This window comes from Mixophyes fleayi, chromosome 5 (assembly GCF_038048845.1).
Source record: "Mixophyes fleayi isolate aMixFle1 chromosome 5, aMixFle1.hap1, whole genome shotgun sequence".
Taxonomy (NCBI): domain Eukaryota; kingdom Metazoa; phylum Chordata; class Amphibia; order Anura; family Limnodynastidae; genus Mixophyes; species Mixophyes fleayi.
The window spans coordinates 28,623,156-28,638,463 of NC_134406.1; the positions used below are offsets into that span (position 1 = coordinate 28,623,156).

Genomic DNA, 15,308 nt, shown 5'->3' on the forward strand with positions numbered 1-15,308 from the left:
CTAGGCTCTGCTTACCAGGGTTGGGTGGCATTGTTGCAGGGAAACCCGCAGCACTGGGTCCCCCTGCCATGGTGTTAAACCAGTCAGCACGGGGCTGAATTCCTTAGGAGGATCGGCCTGTACAGCCCTGTGCTTACCAGTTTTGGGCACTTCTAACACCCCCAGTGTGGTGGGTAAGGGTTAATGTAGTAAAAAATTGAATAAAAAACAGATTGTCCATAGTGCACTACAGGTCCCAACATGCCAAGCCAAGCACCAACAGATCCATGGCTGCCAGAGCATGCTGGCACATGGGGAAGCACAAATGCCAGCATGCCCTGGCACCCAGGGCCTGCTGGGATCTACAGTGCGTCAGGGAAAAATGTCAAACACAGACACACTGTTTCAAAAATACATTTATTTTAACAAAAACATCCCTAGACTACCCTCATTCACCCTCTTTATTGCTCACTTAGATCTAGCCTGGCATCATGGCATTCTCCTTATCTGTTAGACATCTAGGGATCCCAGGCTTGGAAAAAACAAACAAAATAGGCAGCGAGCTACTAGCTCAATAAGAGCTCCTGGGGGTATTCAATTGTTACCGTTAACGCGCTAAAACAAATAAAAACGAGCGCTTTAAAAATATTAGCGTTAATACGGTAATTACTCGCTAAATTTCAGGGAGCTGCGAGATGAAAATAAGCGAGTAAACTACCGTATTAACGGTATTTACGCGCATATTACCGTATTAACGCTAATATTTTGAGAGCGCTCGTTTTTTTTTGTTTTAGCGCGTTAAAAGCAACAATTGAATACCCCCCTCATACAGTTATAGATATAACCAGGGAATTTCCCATGGCCTGAACTCAAACCCTGAGCTCAGGTCGTGGGAAGCCCTCCTGAATCCAGTCCCGGGGGCTGGTTTGGCACTATGGCAGGGGGGACCCCAACTGGCAGGTTTCCCTGCTATATTTGCCATCAGACCTGGCTGGCAAAGCCCAGTGCTGGTACTAGTAAATTCTGGGGGACCCCACTCTTTTTTTGTACCCCCTGATTTTCGCTAGTTCCAGTCTAGGCTGGCAGCACCAGGGCTGGTCAAGCTTTGTTTTGTGGGTGACAACACTTTTTTTACATTTATTTATTTATTTATCGATAAGCTTTATGGGGCTGTGGTGTATAATATGCTGAAAACTTATCTTACGAAAACCTACACAATTTGCATACTGTTCCAGTCACAAGTGTCTTTGCAGCTCAGAATACTAAGTAAAGTACAGGATGCAGTTTAAGCTGGGGGCTATTTACAAAGCCATTCAAACAGACATTTGCTCCGTAAAAAAAATGTCCATCGCATTATTTAGAAAGGGATCAGTGCAAAAGAAATCATAGATTTCTCCTGCCATAATCCATTTATATTTTCTTAGCGCATTAATATGGGGACTGCGAATTTATCCAATTTTCACAGCTAAGCTTAAAATCCTAATGCCAACTCAGGACCCCATCGTGTACAGACCCCTATAGACTGACCTATATGCAGACGGAACCTTTCGCATAATTGAACTGCGCATGACTAGATATGTTACTGGGACATGTGCAGTTGATCATTAAGATAAAAGAACCATAGCGACAGCAGAAGGATCAAAGCGAAGCCCTTTCCTCTATCGCAGGGCTGGGGTACTTTAGCATTTTATCGCAAACAAGGTGTTTGTAAAACTTGTGATGCAACATTATGCATCGCAGCGATAATTTTTTTTTTGTCTATCGCAGTAAACATGGCATACTTAGTAAATAGACCCCCATTTGCCTTACAACTATATTTATATTTAGAACTTCCTCCATTATTTTGCTTTTTTTCTTGCATATTATCCTACAGTTTAAAACTAAAAAAAGTACAAACCTGCATATACAGATAGAAATTTAGCAATATTTTATGAACAAATGTAGATGCATTCTGCAGTGCTTAAAATATTATGTAGCTTTACTGTGGATTTAATAGCCACGTACTTCAAAGTGATTGTTAATCACTGTAGCCTGTCATCACTAGATAAAAAGTCTTTTAAGCAGTCTATGAAAGTTTCAATAGTATATGGGCAGCCAATGAACTGCTCTCTCTGCACCATGTGACCCTTTTCATTTACCAGAACCCTGCATTATTCTCCCCAGTCAAGCCTCCCATCTCCCAGTAACGGATATGTACATCCCAAGTAATGCTGGTGTCTACATTCCCTGGATCCTGAGTCCCTGGCAGCCTGTTGCACTGTTGTGATTGCATAGACTGACTTCTGTGCCTCACATATAGATATATATATATATATACACAGTATTTATTTGGACAGAAAGAAGGGCGTGAGAAAGAGCCATCTCTGTATCCCAGCTGTAGAAGCAAGAATGTTATAACAACAAGAACTCTTTTGTCTGTGGCTTCATGGAAGTGTTGGGTTATTAGTTTATTTGCTTAGGGGACGACACAAATGTACCTCTATGGCAGTGAGGAATCAGATGAGGTAAGAACAATGCAATTCCATGACTTTCTTTCAAGTTACTAACAAAGCATGGCATGTGATTTGTTAGTTACTACTACTGCAGCTATTAAATGTTGTGAAATATAACAAACAGAAATAGTAGCACAGTAATTCCATGAAACTGTGTACTTGCAGTTTAACTAAGCACAATGGAGAACAGTTTTGGTGATATTGATTAAATAGCCGTAATTTGTAACATATTTTAAATACTATCCAGAGTCCTTCTGCGATTTGCATCAATGTGCCCGTGTTGTCACTGGGAGTTTGCCCTTGTCATATTTATTAGGAAGATGCATTGCTAAAGTGGCGCAAACACATGCAGATTTTTGCAAAGTACTGAGCCCATTGACTTATCATTGGAGCAAAGCTTATGGACACTTATCTTAATATTTGCTAGGCTGGAGATCCTTGAGATTTGCAGTAAAATATTTAACCCAGTTGCTTTCTGAGGATAAATACGTTTATATGGGTGAAGGATTGGTCATAGACCAGCTGTACCTCTTTGAATAACCAACAGTTGCTCCAGAAACGCGCACGCTCACCTCTGATTTATCTTTGATAATGATGTCACAGGACCTGTGGACATCTTTAATCCAGTAGGTTTTAATTCCCCTCTGTGCAATGGGATGAAAATATTGTCAGCAGTGAAAGGGTTAAAATCAATTGCCAGTCTTGGATCTCTTATCCAGAAACCTGTTGGAAGACCTGGAATGGAAGAAAATTAAATTAAAAAATGTCACGTGACCTTCACGTGTCTAGGGTCACTGTGAGGAGCAATGCTAGACAATGTAATGAGGCTGGGAATGCAAAAACATGTAATTTTTAAACAAAATAAAATAAGCCCCCCAAAAAACTTCCTTGATGATGGCCTATGTGTTGTCGATCAGGCACTGATTGGAGCTGAGATAATATTTTGTTACTTAAGAGGAAGGAGGTCAATAAAGTTTGTTTTCCTGCCCCTCAGTGGCATTTATGTTTTCACTAGAAGCCCCCAGACCCAGCTCCTGTGCGACACTCTTCCTTTTGTCCAGTGTGAGCTAAACTGTTTGTGTAAAAGGGAGCACAAGCTTTTATTATTAGTATATTTCATTGCACTTTCTCTAATGTAGACTTACCTCTGTAGTCAAACAAATTAAATATTGTATTGTGTGACATACTCAGGGAACTTGTGTGGTTTCCAAAGTATCCCCAATACAAAACCATTAAAAAGGAAGGCCATGTTAAATTCATATCTAGCAAACCATTATTAGATGATATGTAATTATTGTAATGAACTTCTCAGCTGCCTTCTTAGCGTTGAATTACACATATATTAAAAGAGTTTCCAATTTTTGTTTGAGCTGGAATTTATATGGCAAAATCAGCTTGATAATATGCACAATAGAACTTGGTTATTGTACAGTTACAGTTCTATCGGAAATGATTAAACAATAGTTTTGGGTGAGTTCCTGGTAGGTCGATTGTACCAGAGTACAAGTACCACTGCGATCCCTATATCCATATCTCAGGATGGCGATAGCAGAGCGTACCATGGAGAAATAGGAATATATCCTATGTATTCTTCCTCTCTGTTCTCACAGCTGGAAAGGCTCTGCTGCAGCCTTTTAAAGAATGAAGAAAAAAATACTTTATTGTTTTAATAAATCTTTTTTTTTTTTTTTTTTCATTTGTTCTGTTATTTTCAAATATGTTTTTATTATTTATACTTTTATTTCACTGGGAAGTTGAACATCATTTAGTTGTCTCAGTGAAAATTTGATGGTAATAAGTTTTGTATGGGTGGTTATAACAGAGATTTCAGAACTAATACAAATAGGCCCCTTAGACTATAGCAGGTTCTGTTTGAAATCTGTTACAGTACAATAGATTGGATAGGGAAAGCATAATGTATGGAAGTGGCATTGAAAATGCATCGTAAAAAGACGTCTAGATCGTACGTTAGTTTTCATATGTTTTTACTCATTTTTCTTATGTGTGAACAAGCTCTTTATGCCAATCTGTGATGCCGCTATACAAGCGCATTTTACATTGGTTTTCTTTGTGAGATTCCTTATGGTAGTATACTGTAATGAATATTTATTTTATTTTATAGGCATTATATTCTATATAGTGAAAAATTAATTGACCCCTAATTACTTTTATGACATAAGTACTACCCCAAATATTTATTCCAAAATGTCATTAGTTTTCCCCAACATGGCAATACCAAATATGTGTAATTTATACAAGGTCTGATCATGTTATAGGATGCCCGGAAAACGGTATCAATTTACTGCCATACCGTGCTGTCTCTGGATATGGGTGTTTAGAGATATGTAGGGTAAGAAGTAAGGGAGGATCGGACCCTTGGGGGATATATTTACTAAACTGCGGGTTTAAAAAAGTGGAGATGTTGCCTATAACAACCAATCAGATTCTAGCAGTTTGTGAAATGTACTAAATAATTGATAACTAGAATATGATTGGTTGCTATAGATAACATCTCCACTTTTTTAAACCCACCGTTTAGTAAATATACTTCTTGGGTATAGCACAGTGAAACGCAGGACTGCTTTTCCCACCCACTGTTTATATACATTGGCTCAGAGTCACCTGTGGACCGCACACAATGTAGATACACTGCGGTTTGTTGTAAAGTTGAATTGAAAAATTACAGGGAACACTTCACTGCAGCCTTCTAGATGCTAGACAACATTTATAAGCAAAGGTAGGACATTATAAGCAAATAGAAAAGATGATGTTATCTATTATTGTTATTATTGTTATTATACTTTATTTATATAGCACAAACATGCGTTTTACAGAGATTTTGTTCTATTTACCCATAACAATCAATCAAATTCTATCTTATTGTCTAGTGTAGTTTAGAAACTGAATCAAAACATCTATTTGGTTGCTATGGGAAACAGCATCTTTTGCAGTCATTTTAAAAATTTTAATAATGTTATGGCTATTCTCAGAAAATGTTATGGCAGCTCTCAGCTTTATTTTTGCAGCATATCACAAACTGGTATACTCTGTACAGCCAATTAAATGAGTGCAGAGTGGTTAGTATTGCTGCCTTGCAGCCCTGGGGCTCATTGATTCCAAACACGGAATGTGTGGAGTTTGTATGTTTTCCCTGTGTTTCTGTGGGTTTTCTCCAGGTGCTCTGTTTTTTTTTCCTCCAAACTTACTGGTAGGTTAATTGATTTCTGATAAAATTAACCCTAGTGTCTGTAAATATAATCTAATATAATGTAATACAATATATATAATATAGGGAATATAATGTAATATAATAAAGGAAACGTAATATAAGCTTCACTTGTGTAGGGACGGATTACATATTCTCTGTAAAGCGCTATGTAATTTGCAGGTGCTATATAAATAACTGTTGATAAATAATATATTATATAAAGCAGGAACAGGAGAAATGAAGTGCTGGTACAGTGTTGTGTATGGAATCTGCTATCAGTAGGTTGTGTTGTTGTAGCGTAGGAAGGGTCCAATCTATGCAAAATCCTGTTCTGCTATCTATGCACAATTATCCCTTGTGTTTTGTAGTACTATCCATTTAAAATCTGTAGGGGAATACAACATACATGCCAGCTTTCAAAACTGAGATCGGGGGGGGGGAGAAGTCATGTGACATGGTGTAGGAGGGGGCGTGGTGACGTCGTTGTGTCACCATAGCCCCACCCCCACTATAAAATGCCGAAACTCACAGCATTGAATAGCGGGGATTAATGACGCGATTAAGTCTCTCTCCGCCATTCAATGCCGTGGATTTTGGCGAATCCAGGAGGTTTGCCTACTCTTCCGGGGTCCGTGAGGACTCCCCCAAATTCGGGAACCTCCTGGGAATTCCATGGGACCAGGGCAGTAGACAAGTATGGCATACAAATGTTCATAGTTCCAAGAGTTCATATTAAGGCCAAATCTTAAAAGAATGCAGCTAAAACTATTTATATAAGTAAAATACCACTTGTTCACAAACTCTTTTTTTTTTCTAATACTAAACCCTGTGTTGCACATGTTGAAAGGCTGTCTCCTTTTTATGGTGCTTGGAGAGGTTCTGTGACATCTGAGTGTATGCAGGCCCGCTAAAGGAATTTAAGCTGAAGTCCAAATAATGTCTTGGGATTGTATATGCCGACAACCGAGGAGGAAGTGATGGACATATAAGAAGTGACTGCAAATGAAAAAAAACCAACACAACAAAACAACCAACTACACTTTTGTAGTCAAGCAGCATTTCATTAACTGAAACGTCTAAAAATATTCTGCCGAGCAGACATATGTTTTCAATTGAGAGAAAAGACTCGTGTTAGCAGTCCACATAAACAATTATGTATGATTCATGGCTTGGGAAGCTGCGGCGAAGCATCTGATAGGCCAGCGGATTTTAAATGTTTTTACTTGGTTTTATCTGAGGTGCTATAGTAATGCAGTGGTTGTAAAAAGTTGCCTTTAGGTATTGCAAATGTCTGAAAAAATGTGTATCTAAAAATAAAAGACCTACTACAAATTCACCTCTCAGCTAGGGTGGAAGAAGCCATTTTGTGGGGTGTAGCGATGTCGCTGGTCCCCAGTGAATTGTTAATTCTCACGAGTGAAAATAATTGACATGTGGCTCCGCCCCCCTAAACTGACATCACAGTTTCTAGCCTATTTCAGCAGGGGCCACAATGACGCGGGAATCGTGTCATAAGCCCCGCCACTTATCTAATGAAGTGACCAAAAACCGGGAGTTTCCCTGCTCTCCCGGGAATCCAGGAAGACTCACAGAAATTCGGGAGTCTCCCGGATAGCCTGGGAGAGTAGGTAACTATGGCTAAAAGAGCTGAGTAGGAGCCTTTTCTGACAATAGCTGGCTAATGACCAGCACATGGGGGACGTCCTGTGCTTAGATCCGGTCAGTGCAAAGATTTCTTGCCAGATGATGTAGTTACTCAGACCAGTATCCAGCAGCCCAGTTACTTGTACCCTGTATCCTTACTGACCCTGCTTTGCATTAACCATTGCTGCTAGCTGACCTCTGCATTGTTTGACTACAATTTACTTATTTGCATGTGGGCATTTTGCTACTACACACCGCTGTGCCAGTGTTGTACCTCTCTATCCTATTTGAGACTGAAACCTATATTTATTGAACTGAGCTTTGCATTGGATTTGTCTGATACCACCTGCTGCTATCAAGCACTGAACTATTGCTGTGCTCTGTTCCCGCATTGGAGGAGTCCGTGTCCACTCACTGCTCTCCAGGATTGCACGTCTAAGTGTACTCCGTTCCTGTATCTGTGAGTGCCGCCCCATCTCTGTGGTTGTCACTGTGTGTCCTACTACAGTGTTGGAGCCATACTGCTTTACTGCTCATCAGCTTCTCCCTTATGTTTGCTGTTCTGGTTCCTTTAATCCAACTCACTCCGGGGGAGTTTTTATTTGGTACATTCTACAAAATGATATCTAGAATCTGATTGGTTGCTATAGGCAACATATTCACTTTTCATATCCGCCGGAAACTCGGACCCCCGGGTGTCATTCTGAACTTCTCCCAGTATGTCCTCTTTGTTGCTGGTAATTGCAGTCGGGTCAGTCGGGTGATGAAAATACTCTATTGCAAGTAACAATCCTGTACCTTCCTGTCAGCTTCCATATGTATTGGGACTTGTAATTACCATTTAGAGTCAGTTGTTTCAATTGATTCAATACTACCATAAACTTACGTGGTGAGCACTTATATGCTGTAAGTTACATGAAATCCAAATACTGATGTTCTTTTAATTATCTGATGCTCATCAAAATATGAACTGTGCATATCTTTATCTAGATTTTTACTTCTTGGGAACTGTCATGTTATCTCTGCATTGTGACTATACTTCAGGCCTAGTTGCAGTCCTGTTCTATATTATGAAAGGAGTGTTGTAGGTGATCTGCTATTCACCTTAAAGACTCAAGATTTATCATTTTACAACTGTGTTGTCTCTGTATTGTGCTATTTGGTGCAAGTGGTAGAACTTTCCTGTAACTGGGGTCTAACGCAAGAGGTGGATTTGGGTGTCTTCAGAGTAGAGGTGGTACTGGAGTCCGAATTAACATATTAGAAGAGAGGTGTAAATTATACTCCTGATTTCTGGGTAGGTCTCCTGGACTCTCTGAGGAGCAGGCCATTCTCCTCAAATTTACTCTTTTTTTTTTTTCTTTTTCTTTTTTAATCTTACTCTCCTTAATGACTCGGGCCCTTGATGTCCGCACATGTAGTAATTCTGCAGCACTTTCCGTATGTTCTGCTAACGTTACCCATCATGTATGTTGTTTCTGCTGTTTATACTGTTAGGCAGATGAGTATTGCCCTCATCTCTCATTATACAGATACCTCTAGTTTTGTTTATATAGGTTGATAATACATAGCCCCATCTACGGTTACTCCTTATACAAAATAACACTTTGAATCCCTTTATTATACTTAGGCGTAAGAGATTCACTGTTTAGATGATTCTATTCACCTTATGAATTACATCTTGGCTCATTTCAACTAAACACACTGACTCCTATATGTATATACTGTATAGATATGCCTTCAGCCTTGGAAGCTCCCCTTGCTGTGGAATTTCAAGTGCGATTGAGAGGCTTTCATTATCTGTTCTTTACTTGTAGTTTTTTTTTTTATTCTTTTTCTTCCAAGACTTTAAAAGAACTCTTATGTATAAGTTCCCACATTCCACAGGTATATTATATTATTTATGGCTGCAAGACACTCAAATCTTAGAGTATTTAACATTACAATTATTTTGTTCATAATTTAGCTCTGTAATATTTTGCTAAGCTTGATTTGTTCTTTAAGCATAACATTTTAATATAATGTTATTATTGGGTACACCAATTGTTCTATCTTTTAGAACTAAATACACCCACACTTTCACTCATGTAACTAGACCCCAACAATTCCTGACTGTAGGTCTGGCACAATGCCCCCTAGTCTTGCACAGCTTCTTCCTGTAAAACATCTGTATTGACTGTTGTAACGGTCATTCAAAATTCTGTACTTTTATCCTTACAATAGAGACCTTGGGGTATATTTACTAAACTGCGGGTTTGAAAAAGTGGAGATGTTGCCTATAGCAACCAATCAGATTCTAGTTATCATTTATTTAGTACATTTTACAAAATGACAGCTAGGGGTAAATGTATAAATCTCTGGTTTTATCAACTCGCGGGAGTTCGGCGAGATGACAGCTTAAATTTAAAGCGGCGCTGCCTTCTAAAGGGAAACGTCCCTTAAATCTTCTGAAAGTCTTCTGAATTTCAGCAATCCAGTGGTCTGTCTTCCAAATCTTTCTAACACTCTCTAGATATGGCAAACTCTTTTAGTTTCATTGTAAATAATGATAATCTAGAGCCCTACATATTGGTTAGCAGATTTTAACAGAATATTAATAACTGTGTGTTTTTATTTCAAGTTGCTGAAGCATGGTGTTAGCTACTTGGGTATTTATCATATATTTCAATATCTGCTCTATTCTCTGATTACCACAGTATAATACAGGGAATAATGTATATCATAACAAGAAAGGATTTCTACAAAGTCTCATTTACTATAATATGTATTCTTGCTAACAACAGGTATTTTCAGTAACTCTTTGCAGATATAATAACACAGGGCCTGATTCATTAAGGATCTCAAATGAAGAGGATACTCATTTCAGTCTCCTGGACAAAACCATGTTACAATGGAAGGGGTGCAAATAAGTGTTCTGTTTAAAACATAAGTTAAATACTGACTTTTTTCATGTAGCACACATATATCAACTTTAAATTTCAGTGCACAAATAAGCTATCAAGTATTTGTGTGTTACATGAAAAAACAGGCAGTATTTAACTTATGTGTAAAACAGAACACTTATTTGCACCCCTTCCATTGTAACATGGTTTTGTCCAGGAGACTGAAATGAGTATCCTCTCCATTTGAGATCCTTAATGAATCAGGCCCACAGTGTATAAAACATAATACATTTTGCATAAAATACAATGCATTGCCTGCTTCAGCTATTTTATATATGTATAAATGTGCCTATCTTATGTTACAAAGTTAACCTTGTAGTATTATCAAATTTCAGTGTGTGTGTGTGTATATGTTAATTGCAAGTGGGGGTGTGCAAGATGGAGGATAGACCAGACCATATAATCTATAAGGCTTTCATATGATGTCTCATGGTATATTGTTGCATAGACTCGTTTTGAAATTTTCTTTGTACCCCCTCTCCCCCCCTTGGTACATTTTTAGTTTTGGGTTATCATTTACAGTATAATTTGTTAAATATGCTACTTAAACCCATGTTGTATGAGATTTCTTCAGCCTGTGTTGTTGTACAATTGACCTCAAGGAACTTACTGTAGCTTTCACTGTCAGACGTTAGAAGAAAGTGGCTCTTTTGTAGTTGTCTGCGAGTTAATAAGCATGATCATAGACATGTTTTTTATCACAAATGCAAAGGGAATTAAACTAATGTCCAGAATAAAGAAGACGTTACGCAAATGGAACTACGGTGTATTTAAGAGAACACATTTGTTAATATGGGAGAGAACAAAAGATAGTTAGACCAATGTAATTAAACAAAATATAGATATAGATAGAAAGATTAGATAGATGATATATAGATAGTGTATATATATATATATATATATATATATATATATATATATATAATTATTTTTAGATATATAGATATAGATAGATAGCCTAATGTAGACTCAATATAGATCTTGGACACAATTCAGGCATTAATTCCTCCGAAAGAGATCTATATTGAGTCTACATTAAGGTACAGCGGGAAACAGCTAGCTGGAAATGTGATCTGTTTGAGTAAATGTAGGGTTCATTAACCTGTAGGCATTTCTATCACTCTGACCCCATACTAGGCACACTGAAGCTGCAGCAGGTTTATAACCAGCAACTCACTCACTCACACTTACATGTAGTAAAGTTTATCACAAGTGGTAATTGCTGCAGCATTCCTGGTGCTTAGAACCTGCACACCTGTAGTGTTGGAACAGAGGAGGGGACCCGGCACAGGTATCCATAAGCCCAGAACCTGCTGCAGTATCAGTATGCTGTGCTATTAGGGATTTTAAACTATGTCACTGGAATAGGTGCGGTGGCCTAGGATCAACACTGCAGCATTCCTGGTGCATCGGACTTTAATGTGTGAATGCCAAGAACTGATGTTGTGCATGAGGTCGGCATGGCACACTGATAGCACAATGCGTTTCAAGATCTATAGGAGAACATGCACTTCTTTTTTCGTTGGAGTAACTATTTCATGGTTGCAAATACTTGTCTGGCAGCTTTTCCATAAAATAGTAAAATGACGTTTTACTTGTACACTGCAGTTTAGAGTTGCGCTAAGACCACGCCCCCTCTTCTACTCCTGACTCTAAATGGGGCCCAATTTGTGCATTTGTTGAAGAGTGGTCTCTGCTTTCACCATCAAGCCGCTCTCGTGTCATAACTTACAGAGATTTGTGACAAGTATTTACCATGGTTACGTCTTATTACAGTGTTTTATTCAGTTTGCTCAATACTATTTTGTCTCATTCTTTTGCAACAAGTAAATGTTGTCCGTCTTTATTTCAAGTACTAAGCTGTACAGCAGACGAGCCCTGCGCAGTTAATGTAATGGGAGATCACTGGGTCATTAAAGGTCATTTGATTGATTTTACAGGCATGGCCATATTCCAGAATGAGGTGACTAGAGATAAAATGCAAGAATAGTAAATGCATGTGCTTGTCTGGAGACAGAGGCTGTGTGCATGTTACTATATTGTGCAGACCGGTTCTAATGTATGCGGAGAGGACCCTCACCCCATCTGATAGACACACTTTACACGACTTTTACCTACCCTCACGCCATCTGACAGACACAGTGCACACCACTTTTACCTACCATCACCCCATCTAACACACACAGTGCACACCACGTTTACCTACCGTCACCCCATCTGACACACACAGTGCACACCACGTTTACCTACCGTCACCCCATCTGACAGACACAGTGCACACCACTTTTACCTACCCTCACCCCATCTGACGCACACAGTGCACACCACTGTTACCTACCCTCACTCCATCTGACGCACACAGTGCACACCACTGTTACCTACCATCACCCCATCTGACAGACACAGTGCACACCACTTTTACCTACCTTCACCCCATCTGACAGACACAGTGCACACCACTGTTACCTACCCTCACCCCATCTGACGCACACAGTGCACACCACTGTTACCTACCATCACCCCATCTGACAGACACAGTGCACACCACTGTTACCTACCCTCACCCCATCTGACACACACAGTGCACACCAATTTTAACTACCGTCACCCCATCTGGCAGACACAGTGCACACCACTGTTACCTACCCTCACCCCATCTGACAGACACAGTGCACACCACTGTTACCTACCCTCACCCCATCTGACGCACACAGTCACACCACTGTTACCTACCGTCCCCCCATCTGACGCACACAGTGCACACCACTGTTACCTATCATCACCCCATCTGACAGACACAGTGCACACCACTGTTACCTACCCTCACCCCATCTGACAGACACAGTGCACACCACTTTTACCTACCGTCACCCCATCTGACAGACACAGTGCACACCACTGTTACCTACCCTCACCCCATCTGACAGACATAGTGCACACCACTTTAACCTACCATCACCCCATCTGACAGACACAGTGCATAACACTGTTACCTACTGTCACCCCATCTGACAGACACAGTGCACACCACTGTAACCTACCATTTCCAAAGCACTAGTCAAAGTACTGTGTTAGATTGTGACAAGGAAAAGTAAAATATTTTGTGAAAGGTGTGCAATACAGTAGTAAGTCGAGCTAAAACTGGACCATTGATCCGGTGTTGTTTAAAGTGAACGCTTTGGCTATCCACTGTGGTGGCAGCCTGTGGGAATAACCAGTATTCATGAGAATGTAGCCTAACAATTTACTGGAATCGAATGATATTGTTAAAGCATAAGGCACCGAGGCCCTCATAGATATCACTAGTTTCTAGTGAGTTGATAGGCTGAAAATTGGATCCGCTCATACAATAGCTGCATTCACTTGGTAGGTAACATTATTATTATTTATTATTATTATCATTATTATCATAATAACCGGTAAAAAAATAATAATAATAGATGACAGTTGCATTGTAATATACATATGGTCCACCTACATTCTCTGAGCTTTGAGATTTTCTGAAAAACTGGTTGGAGATCATACCAGGAATCTCAATTGGTCATCCCATTATGTGGGATGCTCCACTATTCATGAGAAGTCAGGCTATAAGATCACTAGGACCCCGAACCTCATGGGTGTTATTGTGTTACAGTGATTTTACTGTTTCCTAGGAAGATGATTGGCTGCAGACGGGTCAATACAACATCATAACCCCTAAAAACGAATCCTTGTGGATTCAGTGTAGCAGGTACAGACTTAAGAGGAGCAAAGTGGCAACCTAATAAATTGTGCTTTATCTGATAATAAATAGCAGGAAAGCAATGATGTAATTGAGACGCTTCTTTTTTTTTCATATACTTTATTTTCGGTCCCTACATAGACATTACCATATTTTTATTGTAAGATCTTGTAAAAAAATATTTTGTTGGTGACTGATGAACATTTTTCTGTCCAGAGTGATCCACACATAGAAACGGTTTGAGAGGCCATCGTGTCTCCCAACTGTCCAATTATTGTGTCTAGTGTTGACTTTTTCATTATCTCAGTTATTACACCAGTATTTCAAATTGCCTGTCTACAGCAACACAAGTAACTTGTAGCTGAACAGGATACAAAAGGGAATTTATGAAAGTGCAAAATAACTCTAACATGTAAATTTGTAAACAGGATACAAATTTCTATTTCTTCTATATCTTTGTATGTTATCTTGAATATGCAAAGTGCACTGCACCTAGTGGTCTCACACTTCTACGCACTCCCACTTCCTGGTTTAAAAAATTAATCTGTGCTTAGGTTTGTGGGATGTTAATACTGACCCCTCATTAATAGAAATGTTTCCATTTTTTTCTCCTAAAATACTGTTTGTTCTTTTTGTTTTGTTTTTCTGTCAATATAGCTGCAGTAAATCGCCCAATTCTGTTTACAAATATATAAATAAGATTTAATTTTGCAGTATGTTCTAAAAAAACTCCAAGAGGTGGAGAGTGCACGTATTTGGATGGATTCGTGCTAAGTGGGAGCTAAAGAGACTTTTTAATCCCGCAACAAGTCCAAATTTTTACACCTTCTCAGAAGTGGGGGTAATGGGAACCTGCCCACAGCTTTCAATGGGACTCCTTTTCAGGGGCGGGCTGGCGAGCTTCAGCCCGGGGGGCACACAGGCGGCCGCATCACGACACGAGATGCGGCCGTGTCATTGATGACGTGGCCGCATCGCGTGTCATGTGATGCGGCCACCTGTGCGCCGCTGGTAATATTGTATTTATGTGGGGGGGGGCGACCGACCCAAATAGAGGTTAGACTGAGCAGCCCAGGGGGCCGATGCCCCCCTGCCCAGCTCGCCCCTGCTCCTTTTGCTTCAACATAGCACATTTCATTGCAAATGTGCATTCATATGTGCCAATAAACCCGTGTAAACATAAATTCAAAATGTAAAATTGTGACACTTTGGGGCATATTCAGTTAGCTTGGCGGCCCGCGATTACGCTTCCCCTGGGCTTTACTCAAAGTAATACAGTACCACAATACCGCTGATTTCACTTCACAACCCTGTAGGGTGCG

The 15,308-nt window shown here is 39.6% G+C and overlaps 1 protein-coding gene across 6 annotated transcripts in view; it reads left to right on the forward strand.

The window, feature by feature from the left end:
* The window catches only part of CACNB2 (calcium voltage-gated channel auxiliary subunit beta 2), a 243,637-nt gene that overhangs the window by 152,897 nt on the left and 75,432 nt on the right, over positions 1-15,308 (forward strand). The window contains exon 1 of one of the 6 annotated variants that reach the window (XM_075211928.1): positions 2,064-2,483. The exons of the other annotated variants lie outside the window; for them this stretch is intronic. Coding sequence (XP_075068029.1) covers positions 2,451-2,483 — 33 coding nt within the window. The 5' untranslated portion in view covers positions 2,064-2,450. Of the gene's footprint in view, positions 1-2,063; positions 2,484-15,308 lie in introns of those variants that run through there. 6 annotated transcript variants of the gene reach the window in all.